General features: G+C 53.8%; 8 protein-coding genes across 8 annotated transcripts; 3 read left to right on the top strand and 5 right to left on the bottom strand.

Moving 5' to 3' along the window:
• Positions 1 to 231: 231 nt before the first annotated feature.
• On the top strand, positions 232 to 4,214 carry BO86DRAFT_444640 (uncharacterized protein; the record flags this gene model as incomplete). Its single annotated transcript, XM_025676395.1, has 10 exons — positions 232 to 247; positions 534 to 1,414; positions 1,459 to 1,521; positions 1,558 to 2,006; positions 2,050 to 2,099; positions 2,176 to 2,314; positions 2,380 to 2,596; positions 2,674 to 2,935; positions 2,997 to 3,439; positions 3,543 to 4,214. 10 exons carry the CDS (start codon positions 232 to 234, stop codon positions 4,212 to 4,214), a joined length of 3,192 nt encoding a protein of 1,063 aa, XP_025532629.1.
• A 217-nt stretch (positions 4,215 to 4,431) lies between these two features.
• BO86DRAFT_428460 (NAD-dependent succinate-semialdehyde dehydrogenase) lies at positions 4,432 to 5,972 on the bottom strand (the record flags this gene model as incomplete). Its single annotated transcript, XM_025675586.1, has 2 exons — positions 4,432 to 4,859; positions 4,916 to 5,972. The coding sequence occupies 2 exons, from the start codon at positions 5,970 to 5,972 to the stop codon at positions 4,432 to 4,434; spliced, it is 1,485 nt and encodes a 494-aa protein (XP_025532628.1).
• Positions 5,973 to 6,566: 594 nt separating this feature from the next.
• On the top strand, positions 6,567 to 7,674 carry BO86DRAFT_351899 (N-acyl homoserine lactonase family protein). Its single transcript, XM_025669452.1, has 3 exons — positions 6,567 to 7,195; positions 7,254 to 7,413; positions 7,472 to 7,674. Exons 1-3 carry the CDS (start codon positions 6,639 to 6,641, stop codon positions 7,637 to 7,639), a joined length of 885 nt encoding a protein of 294 aa, XP_025532627.1. The 5' UTR covers positions 6,567 to 6,638; the 3' UTR covers positions 7,640 to 7,674.
• Positions 7,675 to 8,085: 411 nt separating this feature from the next.
• Positions 8,086 to 8,557, top strand: BO86DRAFT_394531 (uncharacterized protein; the record flags this gene model as incomplete). Its single annotated transcript, XM_025673211.1, has 2 exons — positions 8,086 to 8,331; positions 8,396 to 8,557. 2 exons carry the CDS (start codon positions 8,086 to 8,088, stop codon positions 8,555 to 8,557), a joined length of 408 nt encoding a protein of 135 aa, XP_025532626.1.
• Positions 8,558 to 8,697: 140 nt separating this feature from the next.
• BO86DRAFT_301437 (alcohol dehydrogenase family protein) lies at positions 8,698 to 9,840 on the bottom strand (the record flags this gene model as incomplete). Its single annotated transcript, XM_025667487.1, has 2 exons — positions 8,698 to 9,636; positions 9,709 to 9,840. 2 exons carry the CDS (start codon positions 9,838 to 9,840, stop codon positions 8,698 to 8,700), a joined length of 1,071 nt encoding a protein of 356 aa, XP_025532625.1.
• Positions 9,841 to 10,194: 354 nt separating this feature from the next.
• On the bottom strand, positions 10,195 to 11,927 carry BO86DRAFT_394529 (uncharacterized protein; the record flags this gene model as incomplete). Its single annotated transcript, XM_025673210.1, has 9 exons — positions 10,195 to 10,477; positions 10,549 to 10,579; positions 10,637 to 10,673; positions 10,741 to 11,109; positions 11,175 to 11,353; positions 11,418 to 11,509; positions 11,569 to 11,741; positions 11,801 to 11,826; positions 11,894 to 11,927. The coding sequence occupies 9 exons, from the start codon at positions 11,925 to 11,927 to the stop codon at positions 10,195 to 10,197; spliced, it is 1,224 nt and encodes a 407-aa protein (XP_025532624.1).
• A 1,987-nt stretch (positions 11,928 to 13,914) lies between these two features.
• Positions 13,915 to 14,329, bottom strand: BO86DRAFT_394528 (uncharacterized protein; the record flags this gene model as incomplete). Its single annotated transcript, XM_025673209.1, has 3 exons — positions 13,915 to 14,130; positions 14,195 to 14,220; positions 14,296 to 14,329. The coding sequence occupies 3 exons, from the start codon at positions 14,327 to 14,329 to the stop codon at positions 13,915 to 13,917; spliced, it is 276 nt and encodes a 91-aa protein (XP_025532623.1).
• Positions 14,330 to 14,861: 532 nt separating this feature from the next.
• BO86DRAFT_444637 (putative O-methyltransferase) lies at positions 14,862 to 17,015 on the bottom strand (the record flags this gene model as incomplete). Its single annotated transcript, XM_025676394.1, has 5 exons — positions 14,862 to 15,633; positions 15,687 to 15,813; positions 15,964 to 16,105; positions 16,181 to 16,201; positions 16,989 to 17,015. 5 exons carry the CDS (start codon positions 17,013 to 17,015, stop codon positions 14,862 to 14,864), a joined length of 1,089 nt encoding a protein of 362 aa, XP_025532622.1.
• Positions 17,016 to 17,059: the final 44 nt, after the last annotated feature.

Below are 17,059 nucleotides of genomic sequence, written 5' to 3'. Positions count from 1 at the left end.
CAAGGTGTTGAAAAGTCCCATTCGTCTTTCAACTATAGGTATGTGGAGGGGCATTGTCTCCTGCCAACACCAGTCACTGACAGCGCTCCTCGCATAGATAACTACCAAGGCGAAGAGAGGGATATTGTTGTCGCCAGCCTCACAAGGAGCAATGAGGCGGGAGACATCGGATTCATGGCGGCTCCCGAGCGGCTGAATGTTCTCCTCTCCCGCGCACGAAATGCCCTGGCGATGATCGGCAATGGAGGTATATTCCTCAAGAGCCGGAAAGGACATCTCACATGGCAGCCACTCTTTGAAATGCTTAGGGACCATGGACACGTGTACACTGGGTTTCCGCTTAAATGCGAGACACATCCAGATCGCCAGGTGGTGATCCGGTCGCCCCAGGAATTCGAGACAGAATGTCCTGACAGAGGCTGTTCGGACCCGTGGTATGTCATCTCAATCTATGGTCTCAACATATGGAGTTGAAGTCCCCTTCGACGGTGACTAACAGCCTCGCAATAGTTCGGCTGCCTTCGCCTGTGGAGTCCATTCCTGCACTAGGCGATGCCACCGGGCTGAGAATCACAGCAGGATAAAATGCATTATGACAATGGAACAGACCTGTCCCAAGAACCACAAGTATTACTGGGAATGCTACCAAGGAGCCCCGAGGACCTGCCCAACGTGTCTCGAAGAAGCAGTTGAAGCTGAGAGGTTAAAACGTGAAGATGCGAAACTAGAAGCAAAAAGACGAGCTACCCAGCTGGAACACGCGAAGAAGCTCAAGGAAATCGAGGAGAGAATTAGAAAGCAGCGACAACCTTTAAAGGACGAACAAGGGAATCGGGACCGTCGCGACGCTCTTGCTCGAAAGGAAGAGGAACTCAAAAGCCTGACTGCAGCTGCTGATCGTACTCGCGTTTCCCCTCCAACTTCCGTGCCAGGTGAATTCCCTGTTGATTCACAACCCGAGGGTGGCACCAGCACGATAGCCCTACAGTCGGAAGCCCGAGATGAATGGCAGAGGCAAAAGAAGGACGAAGACCAGTCAAATGAAGCCCTGGACACATTGATGGACATGATCGGACTCGAGAGTGTTAAGGAAAGCTTCCTTGGTATCAAGGTCAAGGTGGATGTGGTGGTTCGACAGGGTGCCAGTCTCGCAGCAGAGCGATTCGGCGCAGCCCTCCTTGGCAATCAAGAGACCGGGAAAACCACAGTGGCACGTCTGTATGCTAGATTTCTCAGCATATTTGGCGTCATCCCGGGCAGATTTTTCATTGAAACCCCCGGGTCCAAGCTAGCAAACGGTAGTGTCCAGGGTTGTCAGAAACATCTCGAGGAAATCAAGTCTAATGGAGGAGGGGCATTGTTCATCGACGAAGCCTATCAGCTAACGTCGGGCAACAATGCTGGGGGAAGCTCTGTACTGGATTTTCTGCTGGAGAGGTCGAAAATTTGACGGGGAAGGTTGTTTTCATCATCGCCGGGTATAACAAAAACATGGAAAGCTTCTTCGCCCACAATCCCGGTGTCCCAAGCAGGTTCCCAATTTAACTTCGGTTTAAGGATTACTTGGACGAGGAGCTTCAAAGTATCCTCCAGCACCACATGCACCAGAAATACAATGGACGCATGAGGGTCGAAGAAGGCCCTGGCGGGCTATATATGCGGATTGTCGCCCGGCGTGTCGGCCGTGGCCGTGGCCGTGGAGGATTCGGAAATGCTCGAGCAGTGAACAACGTTTTTGCACGCATCACGGACCGTCAGGCTAAACGCCTACAACGGCAACGGAGACTCAAGAGGCCCGCTAACGATCTGCTGCTCACGAAAGAGGACCTTCTTGGACCGGATCCGCAAACAGTGCTAAGGAAGAACGCTACATGGGACAAGCTTCAAGCATTGACCGGTCTGCAGAGTGTCAAGCAATCGGTAGAAGCTCTATTTGACACGGTCCAATTCAACTACGAACGTGAACTAGCAGAGAAACCATTGGTGGAATTCTCTCTCAACAAGGTGTTCGTTGGCAATCCCGGCACTAGCAATACCACCATCGCGAAGCTCTAACGGAAAGCTCTTGGCAGATATGGGATACTTGTCTAATGGCGAAGGTACTGATTATATCTCTCCCTATCCACCTTCCATCATTCCATAGGCACCATCAGCTAAATTAGCTTACCATAAAAGTGGTTGTTATGAACCCATCCGACTTCATCGGTAACGTGATTAGGGGATCGGAGGCCGCAACCAAGGGCATCTTGGCTTCCACCCTCGGTAAAGTTCTCATTATCGACGAGGCTTACATGCTTGGTGGTAGTTCCTCGGGGTCTGCATCGAGCGGAGGCCCAGATATATAGAAGGTGCCGGTAATTGACACTCTTGTTGCGGAAGTCCAAAGCGTCCCGGCGATGACCGGTGTGTTCTGCTCCTCGGATACAGGGACGCAATGGAGATGATGTTCCAGACCGTGAACGAAGGTCTCTCCCGACGCTTCCCTATGAGCGCTGCGTTCAACTTCGAGGACTTCAGTGATGATGACCTCCAAGACATCCTAGCTCTCAAATTGAAGCAAGCAGGCTTTCATGCCACCAAGGATGCAAAGCTAGTTGTTCGCCAATGTCTTGCTCGCACCCGGAACCGACCCAACTTCGGTAACGCTGGGGAGGTGGACATCCTTCTCATAAGGCCAAGCTACGGCACCAGCAGCGGCTATCTGCGCGGAAAACCAGAAACATCGATATCTTGGAGCCCCTCGACTTTGACCCCGACCATGACCGAGAGAAGAGAGCCGTTACCAACTGCCGTAAGCTCTTCGAAGGCGTTGTCGGCTGTGAGCACTTGGTGGCGCAGCTCGAGGGCTATCAAAACGTGGTTCGGAACATGAAGCAATTGGGGCTGGATCCCCGACAAAATATTCCCTTCAACTTTCCGTTCCGTGGCCCGCCGGGTATGGGATATGTTTTGCGTTCTACTTCTGGAGCATGTGGCATTGCTGACGGAACTTCTAGGGTCCGGCAAGACTTCGACAGCGCGACGCATGGGTCAGATCTTCTACGATATGGGAATTCTCGCCACGACTAAGGTTATCGAGTCATCGGCCTCTGATCTTGTTGCACAGTATGTTGGGCAGACTGGACCCAAGACTGAGCGGCTGCTTGAGAAGGGACTGGGCAGGGTTCTCTTTATTGATGAAGCGTACCGACTCGCTGACGGGGCATTTGGTAAAGAGGCCATGGATGAGCTGGTCGATTGTTTGACGAAAGAAAAGTTCTACAAGAAGCTGATTGTTGTATTGGCCGGGTATGACGGGGAGATCAATCGTCTCATGGCATCAAATCCCGGTCTGGCCAGCCGGTTCTCAGAGACGGTCTTGTTCCAGAACCTCACTGCCTTTCAGTGCTGGATACTCTTGCGGGATAGTCTGGGACAAATCGAGCGCGTCGATCGAATGGTAGTCCAGCAACCTGACGACCAATTCAAGTCCCAGATTCTGGCCTCATTTGAAAATTTATCCGCACTACCTGGCTGGGCAAACAAACGGCCGGGATGTCAAGACCATCTCTGCGACAATCATCCGAAAAGCTTTCTCGTTCCCACAGGATGCGGGCAAGGAAGAGCTAGTACTCACTCAAGCGATGATAATGGAAGTTCTTGGATCAACAATCGAGGAGCGACGGCTTCGAGCGGCGACCATAACCCCCTCAAGTACTCAGAGCGAGGATGGACCCCTGACAGCAACTTCCGCGCCGTTCCCAACTCCTCCTTTACCCAGACCGTCTGTTCCCACTGCCAAAGACCAGGTTCGCCCCGGCGAGGCAGCTGATAAGCCATGTGCGCCTGCTCCGGCGCATCCTATTTCAGGCGAGGGCCGCGACCCGGGGGTTTCCGACGTGGTTTGGATGCAATTGCAAGCAGATAAACAGCGCAACGAGGCGCAGAGGAACCGTGATACAGAGACTCTGCATCGAGAGGGGAGTATCAAGAAGCAGCTGAAGACTAGTGGGGATACGCCCGATAGTGACGAGCGACGGAAGTATGAGGAGCAGCTCCGGAATCTGGCTCGAGAAAGGGTTGAGATTGAGGAGCGAAAGAAGCAGGAGGAGGCCGCCCAGCAAAAGTTGCAGGAGATGGGTGTCTGCCCTGTGGGATTCCGGTGGATTAAACAAGCGACGGGGTATCGGTGTGCTGGTGGAAGTCACTTCGTGTCTTCTGCCCAGCTAATCTAGGTAATACGGTACTTAGTAGCATGTCCTTGATAAAGAATGTCTTATTCGCACAGTGCTCAGCGTGTTCTCTGCCTGAGATATCTTCTAGAACCCCCGATTGATGCTGGAAGGTTGTAAAGTAGAGTACACGGAACGCAGTCATATCCCCGTTGCACTACCAGGAAAACTGATATCATGGCTACTGAAGGAGGCCAATCCCTCTCCTCGCGCCCCCAAATCAATTGGAGACATTAATCATGATGCTCTTGAGGGATAGATACTCATTAATGCCATGGCTGCTCCCCTCGCGCCCGTAGCCCGACTCCTTCACGCCTCCAAAGGGACTTTCGCACGCACCCAGCACTCCCAGGTTGACGCCCACCATGCCGACCTCCAGGCTTTCGGCTACTCGCCACATGCGCGAGATCGACTCGGTGAGAATGTAACTGCCTAGACCCACGTCGCAGTCATTGGCTCGTTCAATTACCTCTTCCTCGGTCTTGAAGGGGAACAAAGCCACCACCGGCGCGAAGGTCTCTTCGCGGGTCACTTGCGCCTCCGGGGTGACATTGCTCAGGATGGTGGGCTGCATGAAGTAGCCCTTGAGATTGTCGGGCTGAAAGGGAGCACCGCCCAACAGGACGGAGGCGCCCTTGGAGGTAGCATCTGCACGATAGACACATTAGCAGCTTCGACGGTTTACGGGAATGAGTTGAGCCAACCGTTGATGTGGCCAACAGCCTTCTCGACCGCGCGCTCGTGCGTCAAAGGGCCGATGGTCACCCCGTCGACCACCCCATTGCCGACTCGCAGAGACTTGACGCGTTCCACCAAGGCGGCAGCAAAGCGATCGTAGATGCCCTCCTGGACAAAGACGCGGTTGGCCGTGATGCAGGTCTGGCCCGCATTCCGGAACTTGGCCAGCAAGAAGGCATCCACGGCGATTTCGAGCTTAGCATCATCGAAGACAATGAACGGGCTGTTTCCACCCAGCTCGAGCGATAGCTTCTTAAGATTGACACTGCACTTCTGGGCGAGCAGTTTGCCCACGCGCGTCGATCCGGTAAAGCTGAGCTTGCGCACCAAGCGGTTCTCGCATAAGGCGGACCCCACCTCATTGACGTTGTTGAGGGTGGTGAGCACGTTGATGGAGCCGGCGGGCAGGCCAGCTTCCTGGGCGAGGACGGCGAGGGCGAGAGCACTCAGCGGCGTTTCGCCGGCGGGTTTCCACACGGTCGTGCACCCCGCTGCCAGGGCGGCCCCGACTTTGCGGGTGATCATCGCTAAAGGGAAATTCCATGGGGCCAGGCAGGCGGCTACACCCAGGGGCTCTTTGGTGGTGATAATACGCTGACTGGGGTTGGCAGGAGGGACGACCTCTCCATACGTCCGCTCGGCTTCACTGGCAAACCAGTCCAGGAATGAGGCCGCGTAGGCGACTTCCCCCTTCGCTTCAGCCAGGGGTTTTCCATTCTCCAGGGTCAGGATGAGGGCAAGGTCATCTTGGTGCTGGAGGCAGAGTGCATACCATTTGCGTAGCCACTGGGCTCGTTGGCGGGCGGTGGTCTTCTTGAAGGTCTTGAATGCTTCGTAGGCGGCTTGGACGGCTTGGTGGGTGTCTTCCGCATGCATGTCCGGCAGGGTGGCCAGCAGATCCAGCGTGGCCGGGTTGCGGACCTCGAAGGTCGAGCCGCTGGTGGAATCGACCCATCGGTGAGCGATGAAGCCCTGGGTTCGGAAGAGATCCTGGCGTTGGAGGTCGGAGAGGGAACGGGGCATTGTGATAGACGAGAGTGGGGGGTGGCGGAGGGATAGGAGGAGAGCATGAAGGTTGTCTTGTCTCGTACTATATATTCTCTGAAGTTATACCACAAGTTATCCCATAAACTGGGACTCCCCCAATCCCCAATCCCCAATTCTCCAATTCCCGACATCCCCAATTTCCGAAATCCCGAAGCCCCGACCTTCCCAATTCTCCCATTTCCACCCCACTTGGAGCCCGAGCACGAGTTCCATATTTCCGAGCTCCATGATCTTGTATACTATTTGGACCGGAAAAAAATGAAGTAAAATGGGAAAATCCCCTCCCAATGCGAAGACATTATATCCCGTCTTGCTGTAGCAAGAGCCCTAACAATGATCCCTTGAGTATGTCGTTCAACCATTGAAACTTGATGACGTTGGTATGATAAATGGAACTGCCGTAGTAGCTAAAGGGAATAGGAGTAAACTTGAAGGAGCAGGTACTCCAAGGAGCCCTGAGCTGAGTGTTTCCTTGAAGGGGCAGGTAACCTACTGTCACTACTTGTACTTTACAGTGGCGGACTGAACCCCGCACTTGACCGATCATCCTTACACAATGTGCGGGGTTACACTTACTGTTACGGTGCATATCTAGCAGAAACCAAGGCACTTGAGACTGTGATTTACAGATCATCAATCATCATGTCTGGAATACAGACCCAGCTCGATCAAGGCGCCGTCCCCAATGCCATCTCGAATGTCTGCCCACTGGGCACCAAGTTCCACCTTCTGGAAGTGGGCTGGCTGGAATGCGACAAGGGCTTTGTCGTCCGCGGCGGCAACACCAGCCTAAAATCCACCGAGCACCGCTCCTTTGTCAACGAACGCTGCGAGATGCCCATGTACTGCGTTTTGATCGACCACCCCCATGAAGGACTGATTCTCTGGGAGACCGGGAGTGGGAAGGACTACCCCGAAATCTGGGGCCCCATGGCGGTCGACATTTTCGCCCGCGTGCGCTACGAGCCCCGCCACGAGCTGCGCGCCGCCGTCGAGGCCACCGGCCATCGCATCGAGGATATCCGCAAGATCATCATCGGGCATCTACATCTGGATCATGCCGGTGGCCTGGATGAGTTCTTTGATCGCAAGGACGTTGAGATCTGGGTACATGAGAAGGAGCTGACCAGTGCGTTTTGGTCGGTCGCGACCGGGGCGGACAGTGGGGTCTACTTGGAGCATTACCTGAAGCTATCTCTGTATGCTCCTTTCCGCTCAGACTTTCGTCAAGGAGGCTGGGCTAATGCATCTCGGTAGGAATTGGAAGACATTCAACGACCAGACACTCGACTTCTGCCAGGGCATCACCCTCCACCATCTCCCCGGCCATACGGAGGGGCTCATTGGGATGCAGATTAACATGCTCGACACGGGCACGTTCTTCTTCATCAGTGATCATTGCCATGTCATTGAGAATGTATGTGACCGTTTTCCTCACCAGTGACCAGCTAGCTAATCGGTTGCGATGGCTGCAGTGGCGCGATGGGATCCCTCAGGGCTGGCTGGCACGTGATCACCCCTCCTGGTTCCGGAGTACGCAACGGCTGAAGCACCTGCAGCGCATCACCAAGGGGCAGGTGATTCCTGGGCATGACAAGGGCATTTTTCTGGATCTGCAGAAGCAAGCCGAGGTTTTCAGCTGAGGGGTGAGGGGTGGCGATTGGCTCGAACACAGTCCATCGGATAGTGTAGGGACCGTCCGCTGCAGGCGGTCAACCTGATAACGTTATGTCGAATATGATAAGCCCGTCCGATTTATGGTCAGCCGTGTTGCATTCTGTCATGAATGATTTATTGTGAGTAGATTGGCCATGGGTAAACTATAAACTACTTACGCAGACTGTCAACTCATCCCGTAGACAATTGCGAGTCAATTGGTGGGTCTCGAGAGGGTTGGCATCGTATCCCGCCGCGATCGGGACAAGATACCCGATGGCCAGCCGTGCACGGCCTCATGAACCAGGCTGCGCCACCCTGGCTGTCCTGAGCTATGGGAATAACACCCGACGGGGACCACATATGTAGAGCGAGATGCCACACGCGGTCTTGGAACCCCCCCATACCTCTCACCATCTCCTCATTAATCGCAATGCCTCCCCACGCCTGCCCTACCGACAAACCCCTGGACCTCAGTCTGTGGGACTACCTGACCAACACAGAGGGACTCCATGGCAGCCACGATGATCCGCGATTCGAGATCGCCAGGCACCAGTTCGGCGACGCGGCCAAGAACTTCAAGATCCAGCACCACAAAGCGCGCATGCACTATCATGAAGCCAAGGGGGAGGGGATGATTGAGGAGGAGATGTCGTTCGAGAGATGGAGTCAAGTCAATGTTCGTGGCCTCGCGTGGTGCCTAGTCACGCCAAATCTATCACTAACCAAGTCGTTGCTTCTAGGTGCCCGCTCTGCAGATGGCTTTGCGCGAGTTTCAATACAAAAAGGACCAGCTGGTCAAGGCGGGTCTGATGATCTATGGATCGGGCTATCAAGAGCGCATGGAGCGCGGAGCGCACGAGTCGGCGACGAAAGCGGCAGCGGAGGATGGATTCTTTAGCTGAAGCATTGATGAATGAGAAGAATAAGAATGATTTACAGTAAAGTCGCGGCTCAAACCACCCTCTCCCTCCCGTCCCCATTCCGAGCTGCAAGCACCTCCATCCACATAGGGCAAAGACGCGGAACCACGCGTACTACCGAATCACCCCCCATGTCGAAAGACAATCTTATGCGCCTTTCGCGCCTCAAAGTCCCGATACGCCTGCGGGGCCTCCTCGAGGGGCACGACGCGGCTACACAGGAATTCCAATTTGGGGTACACCTTCTGGAAGACGCCCAGGGCTTCGTCAAAGATGCTGCGCACGGGGCAGCGTCCGAAGGCCATGGTGACATTCTTGCCGTAGCACAGCTGCCCATTCAGCGGCAGCATCTCGCTATGCACACCGATCGAGTGAATGGTGCCCCACGGGCGGACCATGTCGAAACACATCATGAAGGCGTCAGCATGGCCGACGACTTCGATGACCACGTCCGCGCCACGACCGTCGGTCACCGAGCGGATCTTGGCGACGGGATCCGAGGAGAGAGGGAGAGGGATCGCGCCGAGGCGTTCGGCTTCGGTGAGGCGCTCGGGGACGGAATCGATGGCGTAGACCGTCGAGACCATGGTGAGGGCGCTCACGATAGTGCATAGGCCCACGGGCCCGCAGCCCACGATGGCAACAGTGTATTCGTTACGGTCGCGTTGGGTCAGATTGGCGAGGAAACGTGAGGCCGCGAAGTATCCGGTGGGGAAGATATCGGCCATAAGGACGAGCATATGGTCGGGGACGCTGGAGGGCTTGGGGACCAGGGTGGTTGAGGCCAGGGGCACCCGCACGTATTCGGCCTGTCCGCCGTCGATGGTGTTGGCCGGGGCCGAGTTGCCGAACAGGAAGCCCTGACTGCATCGACTGGCTTGTCCACGCACACAGTAATAACATTCCTGGCAGGTCGCGTAGAAGGGGACCACCACTTCATCGCCGACTTCAAAGTTGGTTACCTCCTCGCCTTTCTCCGCGATGGTGCCGACGAACTCGTGGCCGCAGATGAAATTGGTGGGGCATTTCAGGTGGCCGCGGTAGAAGTGCAGGTCGGAGCCCTGGATGGTCTCAGATATCTCAGATATGATGAATCAAAGGTGTGACTTAAGGCAGTTGCTAGGGGAAATTACGCATAAAGCCGAGGCAGACACCTTGAGGATGACATCCTTGGGGGTTTGTAGCTGGGGGGTGGGCCGGTCCTCCACGGCCACCTCATAGGGACCGCGGAAGACCACAGCACGCATGGTCTCGGGGAGGTCCATGTGAATGGTCATGGTGCGTGGATGCGAATCTGTTACCGGAGATAAATTCCAATAGAAGAGGACCCGGGGAGAATCAGCATTGAGGGATGGTTATTATAAGAATTATAAGAGAGGCAGCCGCAGTTGCGGGGTAATTCCAGTTATGACCAGTCGTGCCTCGGGTCGGATGCCTGTCCAGGATCAACGATCTACAGTAATGAAATCACAATGCTAATACAAGACTGAAAGTACTGTAACAGTACATATCGGTCGACATGTTGCAAAGCCACCCGCTCCTCCATCCAACACTGTCACGCCACACCCCCAACCCCCCACCCCCCGCTTGCCCTTATCCTTCCAAAACAGCTCCCGAATCTAAGCGGTTCGTTCCGAGCCATATTCCACCATGATATCGGTTCGAATGATTACAGCTTCACTCGGTTCGCTTCGCGTGTTTTTGTCCATCGTTGACATAACCACAGTTCCCTGCACTTGAGTATGTGGGACGGTCTCCAACTCCAGCGCTTGGCCGCCTGAACCCGACTGATTGCCATACCAGGGGTATCCTGAATTTTGGGCGCCGGTCTTCAACACCAACGAAAACAGTAATCGGAATACAGGTGCACAGGGAGCGATCAAGAGGCAGGCGTTCTCAATTCTGGAGATGGGAAAGTCAGGAGGTCTCCCGTGGAGTGGTCACGCAAGAGGAAGAGTATAGGCGAGACCTACTTCACTAATAGAATGAATAGTGCAATAGCATCTATCGATCAAGGTCAGTCCTCACGAGCAAAGCACCCCCTACGACGGTCAATCTCACCAGCCATGGCATCAAAGCTATTCACCGTATAGAGTTGCTGCACGACCGACTGGTTAGCCAAGCAAGGCCTTCGCCAGGCTCCGAGGAACGCTCACCCTGCATACGGTCGTCTTGACCAGGGATGCAATTCCCGAGAGGAGCAGCGGTCCACTGATTGCAGCAGTTTGCCACAAGCGCCGGTTGCGAGCCCCCCGAGGAAGCTTCTTGAAGCGCGAAATAAACGAGTGACTGCCATCTTTACGGGCCAGTGGGAAGCGCCAGAGCTGCACCCCGGCAAGAACAGCCAAGAAGAAATCGAGCGCGGTGTTCAACCCTAGCTGCGGATTTAGCAACAGCGATGCGAAAGAGGCGGGTTGAGAACTACCTCCTTGGACAAATACGGTGACCAGTTGCGAGGTGGGTTGCTGGCACACAACAGACCCATCCGGTGGGAGGGGATCCCAAATGTAGTGGAAATACGCAAGTCGGTTGGCCTACACAAGTCGCGTGAGCGTGGAACACGAGACTGGGATGGTGGGAGGATAGAAGTGCCCCCTACCGAGTGAGAAGTTCTGGAACCGCACATCAAAAGAACCTGTAAGTCCGTTGCCAAATTGACAATGATTTGCACCGCGATACAAATCAGGATGGTGACACGGAGACGCGTGTCAGCCCCGTTGAAGCACCGCAGGAGAAAGCACATGATTCCAATCCGAGCGAGCGTCGAAGCAATGACCTCTAAGTATCCATGTTAATGGGACGACATGGCTGCAGCCAGGTTGACTATCGCTTAGGCACTCACCAATGATTTGGCCGGTATACGAATACTTCAAGATGTCACTGATTTGGGACCCAATCAAGGTCGATGCGGGACACCCGAGTCCGGAGTCAAAGCTAGGATCGTTAGAGTCATGGGCGGAGTGGCAGCGCCTGAGGAGGGGCATGGAAAGAACCTCTTTTGGAACAAAACCATCTGCGTGAGATCGAAGCTATAACTGAGGAAGTAAAAGAGGTCTTCGATCCCCCATAGGCGCTCCGGCGAGCTAACTTTGGGGATGGCCCAGCGGATCCAGGATTTGATGCTGTATCGGGCCAGCAGGGTCAGGGCTGCTATCATTGACAATGCCTACAAGATGGAATCAAAATGGTATGCGTGTATGGAGTGCTGGCAGAGGAAGTGCAAACCCATGAAGCAGCTACATAGGACCCGGCTGAAGACTCATAGCAGTTAGCTTCAGATTCTGATCGCACCACCTGGGAGACAGATGACTGACTGACCGTTGCTGCAACCAGTATTCTCCTGGACGGACATGGTTCGTAACGAAGGCTGTCGCTGAGAATCCCGTGGAGGCGGTTCGTTGCGGCTATGGTGAGCAGGGGTGGTAGTAAGGGGCTGCGCAGTAAAGATCCATTCTCTTTATAAAGCAAGGGTTCCAAACAGCAAACGATTTAGGTGTTGAGCAAACAAGGTGAAAACTATGGATCGTTGTGATTGTGGTGGTGGTGGTGGTGATGATCAGGGGTCGATGAATTGACTTTCTTTGTATGCAGCTGAAGGCTAATATATCACCAATTGATCTCCATACCCAGCATTGGCTCCGGGGAAATCCATCCGCGCTCCCGCGACACCGTCGTCATTCAGGAGTCGACAGGTACGTTCCTTCTTTACGTGTCTTTGAGTCTGATTGCTGGACTATTTCCTCCAAAACTTCTTCCATAGCAAGATAGGCCGCACGGAAGACCCCGAGTGTGTCCAGAGCAGCCAACCCACGCACCTGGCGGTTGATCCTCGGGGTCCACCTCAAAAAGGCTGTTACAGAGCATCTTTGTTACTAAGAGGGAAATGCATTTGATGTTCGGGTTTGTCTGTGCACGTATCCAACAACCCCTAGCAGAAAGAAATAGGAGTGGGAGTAATCAGCGGAGGTACAGCTATCATATTAATTAGTCCACGAGGCGTTTCGTAGATGACCTATCTGAATCAAAGTCAAGATTAATGTCCGTCCGAATATTCCCATACACTCGGCTGTTGACGAAATGTGACCTTTGTGCGTGTCTTGGACGGGCATAGTGAGAACGAGCGTGTTCTGGTTCTGTGTGTGGACTACAGTGTTCAATTCTAGCCCCTGGCTCGCTCCGCCAGATCGATTTCCAGAGCCAGGGTAATCCTTGCTCGTTGATTCATTGTTAGAGACACTCGACACCAGTAGCCGGATAATAGGGGCGCAGGTCGCGAGCAGGATGCTATAATTCTCAATCCTTGGTATGAATTAGCTGATACTTGTCACATAACAGCTGAGAACAGTGGAACCTTACTTCGCCCACAGGACGAATGGCACTATGTTATCTACCAAGAACAGTGGACAGATTAGGATGGGAACTCAAACCCTCCGAATGCAAGGCACCACTCACGGGTATTATTATGTCTTTCTCCGATAGCCTTGAGTAACTAGATATCGACGGCTCAGTCCTCCTCATCCTGCTTCTCTAAGAAACGAAACGACGTACCCATGTTTTGATAATCGACGCAATGCCCGACAATAGCAACGGACCGCTCAAGGCGCAGGTTTGCCACAACCGCCGATTTCGCGATCTGCGAGGGATTTTTCGAAACCGCGAACAGAAGGATTCACTGTGTGATGGCCCCCGATCCGTCGCTCGCATCGTATAGTGCCATAGTTGTATCGCTGAGAGCGCTGTCAAGAACAAGTCGATTCCGGAATTGAACCCTACGGCAGCATCAGGATCCAAGGGTTTTCACTGAGGGCGGCGACTAAGCAACGTTACCTCCTTGAACAAAACCAACCATTGTCTGTACGCTCGGTGACTGGCAGATGACTGAACTGTCGGAAGGCAGGTCGTCCCACATGTAATGGAAGTAGTGCACTGGGTCGGCCTGGAAGAGTTCACAAGGTCGATCAGCGAGGGCTTCGGTCATGATGCAAGGAAAGAAGGGATTTTACTGTACGGTATGGATTCGACCCGCACTGGACGATGATTTGGACCACTGTAATCATGCTTATGATAATCTGAACACCCATACAGACCACAATTAGAATGCGAATCCGCCGGTCGGCGCCACTAAAGCAACTGTGGAGAAAGCACATCATCCCGGTGCGAGACAACATCGAGGCAAGAACCGCTAGGAATCCATTAGTAGGGCACATTGAGAACGTGGTGGACCGAGATAAGTAGTACCTAGAGGCTGCGAAATCAACTCGTTCTTCAGTGTGCCGTGGAGCTCACCACTAGTCAGGAACCACAAATGTCGCCCGAGTCCGGCGTCATAAATAGGTTGATCAGAGGAATCGGGCTTTACGGTCGCTTGGGCCAGAGTCAAACCTTCTTTGCACAAGCACAATATGCGCAATGTCGAAACTATAACCCGCGGCGTAGAACAGATCTTCCCACTCCCAGAGTCGGTCCGGGGAGCTGACACGGGGCAAAGCCCTTCGGATCCAGGACTTGATGGCAAAACGGAATAACAATGCCAATCCTGCAATCGCGGTCAATGCCTAGAACGACAGATAAGCATGACTGTCACGGGCCTTATGATCCAGCTAGCCGGGGGTGTCCAACCCATGAAGCATAGATGTACGGGGTGGCTGCAGCGTGATGGTGGTTAGTCTTTCAGTGTTGCTATCATCCCTGGAACAATACAATGTGAAGGGAAGGCGGACCATAGTTGAGATCAGTCTTGTATTCGGCGGCCATGTTGTGTGAGGGAAAGAGCGTCTGGGCATTGTAAGGGTAGACACGGCTTTTCACCAACGCTCTGTCTTCCGAGATGATTTGTGCTTAGACGTTCTTATATTGGGATCAACCAAGCCAACGACAGTTCAGGCTTCGAAGACATCCGGGAATCTAGGGCTCCTGAGAACGAGGAGCAGCCAAGAGATCGTCCCCACCAGGCAGCTCGGTCAATCGGTTTGGGCGGGAGTAGGGCAGGAGTTGGGGAAAGGGGTCCCGGGGCTATATACGCAGTAACAGCCGACTCAGTGGGTGACTCCAATTTTTGATTTGATGGTGAGGGTGATATGGAGGGTGAAATAGTAAGCACGAGCTAGTATCGTGGATCCTCTCTGTTTGATACAGGTTTGGGATGTCTCCCCGCGCCACGCTCCACCCGGCTCGGAACTAGCCGTAATATCCCCCGGTGAGTGGTTGGAATTAACCAGGGAATAAATAGTAGTGCAGTACCTATTCTACAAAGTACATCCTAGCAACAACAAGCTCAGTGACTGATTCAAAGCTTTCTCATCTCCACAAGCCCCTCTCCTGTCTCCGGACAGGCCTCGAAGGTGACCCTGAGGCCTGCCACCGCCGCCAGCTGGCGCCACTCGCTCGCACTTCTCTCTCGCCCCCCAAACAACGCTATCATACTGGCATGTATTTTTGCATTGTTGGCATTCTTGGTGAACTCATGGATCAGTAAGCGCGACTGTGGGTGCATAGCCTGCGAGAGCTTTTGCAGCAGGCGTGCGGCATCTAGATCAGGGAGATTGTGCAGAATATGTGCCAAGTGATACACTCCTGCCCCCTCAATCGGTTGCTTACTGCCATCATCCTTGTAGTCCCATGTGGACAGTGTGAGACCGGGGATCTCCCGGATCTCTTGGTTGAACTCCTGCACCACCAGATCCTTGTCGGTCAAGTCGGGAAAAGCCTGCTTGAATTCTAGCATCATTTCCCCGCGGCCGCCACCGATGTCCACCATCGCGATGACGCGGCGAGACCTGGCGTCCTGGAGGACTGGTTCGAGATCGTACCGTAACCGTGCCAGTCGTTCCGGAGCGGTGGCTGTTTTCATAAACTTGCCCACCATGAACCGATTGAAGCTGTCCATTCGTCCTTCAGCCGCCATAATATCATACGTATGCTGTTGGGCCAGCTCGTCATTCCCCATCTTTTGGTATGCAAACTGCAATGGTGTCTGGAGCTCCTGGAATGGATATTGATAGCCATCACTCTCCAGTCGACGCATGAGAAATGCACCCGCCAGGAGAGCTTCGGTCGTGCTAGGACTCTTAGATTGATGTGGGCCAGGTGGGTTTGAGATGCGGCGACTCACAAATGCAACGCTCCGTGTTGAGCCGAGGGTGTATGCACTAAATGCTTGGTAATGTCGTTGGCGGAGTAGGCGCACTTGACTGTCATGTCCACCAAACCGAGTCCCGCCATGGCGTACAATGCGTCGTCTGGATTTCCTCCAGAGTTATTACTGTTCCTAAAGTGAAAGTGTAGACCCTTCCGGCCCAAGCTTACCGATCAACTGAAGACCTGAACCGAGAATGGGATCAGAACCAGAACCTGGTCCGGCGTTATATGCAGGAGTGCAAGTCACATACAGGGTATATTCTTCTCATCACCGTTGGCAGAGTGCTGGTACGCCATGAGAACTTCTTTCCCCTGGGCAGGTTTCCCAATCTCCACGAGAATGTCGAACAACCCGAACTTGATGGCCACTGGCACGAACCCCAGCGCTGCAACCTATCCCCGCCATAGTCAATACTTGAGTAGTCACCTCCAGGGAGGAGCGTTTGCATTTGTGTCCCTATTACTAACCGAAGTGACTGTCTTTGCGAGCTGGATTCCGGTCATTTGTGCGGACATTGTGAAGCGTGAGATGAAGGTCGGCAGGGATTGTGGGTAGCTAAGCGCAGGAAGTCCGCTGTGTCGTGCTCCGGCCACAGAGGCCTAATATATAGGAATCCGCCGGCCTTTACTAGCTTCCAATAGTTACTTGGGGTCAACAAAGTGTAATGAAATGGGGAATGAAACGGAATAGTAACAGGTGGGAAGATGTGAGTGGGGATGCCTCCCACACGGCTTCTCTTGGCAAGCCTCTAGGTAGGGCCTAGATTATGAGATACGCCGAGTGAAGTGTCGAGATACTGCGTCAGTTCATTTGTTTCTCATTCCAAGGAGTCACATAAGATGATCTCTGTCGAGCGCGGGACAGGCGTCAACTAGTAGTACAGTAATTTTTTGCCTCCCACTCAGTCCCCTGCCCACACTCAGTTCCCTACCCACACTCAGCAGCTCCCACCCACCAGTCCTTCTCTCAATCTTATCACCCTTCTGCCCGAACCATTGACTGAAGAATCCTCTCTGGAACACAACTGCTTCCATGGCGGAACTCCCAATCAAGGATTGCCCTGGTGCTCGCGCAACCAGTCACGATAACAAGGCTGAACACATTCAGGTGACTGGGACGTTAGCTAGGAGCAGTCCTGATGGGGATGAGCAGCGCAATCCTAGGAATTGGCGCCCTTGGGAAAAGCGCCTCTTGTTTTTTGCGCTTATGTCGAGTTCTATCTTAGCTGACGGGTACGTCTATTACTATTCTCTGCATCACCAATGCAACAATAACCGTCCAGGGTGCGCGTGGCAGCGGCATGACATTGATGCTGGTCCAGGCTTCCGGTTTGGCTCTGGCCTCAA

The sequence above is a fragment of the Aspergillus japonicus genome (assembly GCF_003184785.1).
Source record: "Aspergillus japonicus CBS 114.51 unplaced genomic scaffold BO86scaffold_2, whole genome shotgun sequence".
NCBI classification, from domain to species: domain Eukaryota; kingdom Fungi; phylum Ascomycota; class Eurotiomycetes; order Eurotiales; family Aspergillaceae; genus Aspergillus; species Aspergillus japonicus.
The sequence above is the reverse complement of the archived record's forward strand: the minus strand, read 5'-3'. Positions and strand labels throughout refer to the sequence as shown.

What these genes read in the sequence shown, in the direction of transcription:
- BO86DRAFT_351899 (XM_025669452.1), top strand. Translation starts at nt 6,639, where the DNA reads ATGTCTGGAATACAGACCCAGCTCGATCAAGGCGCCGTCCCCAATGCC. An exon ending in CATTACCTGAAGCTATCTCT is followed by an intron (nt 7,196 to 7,253) that starts GTATGCTCCTTT and finishes GCATCTCGGTAG; the next exon opens with GAATTGGAAGACATTCAACG. An exon ending in ATTGCCATGTCATTGAGAAT is followed by an intron (nt 7,414 to 7,471) that starts GTATGTGACCGT and finishes CGATGGCTGCAG; the next exon opens with TGGCGCGATGGGATCCCTCA.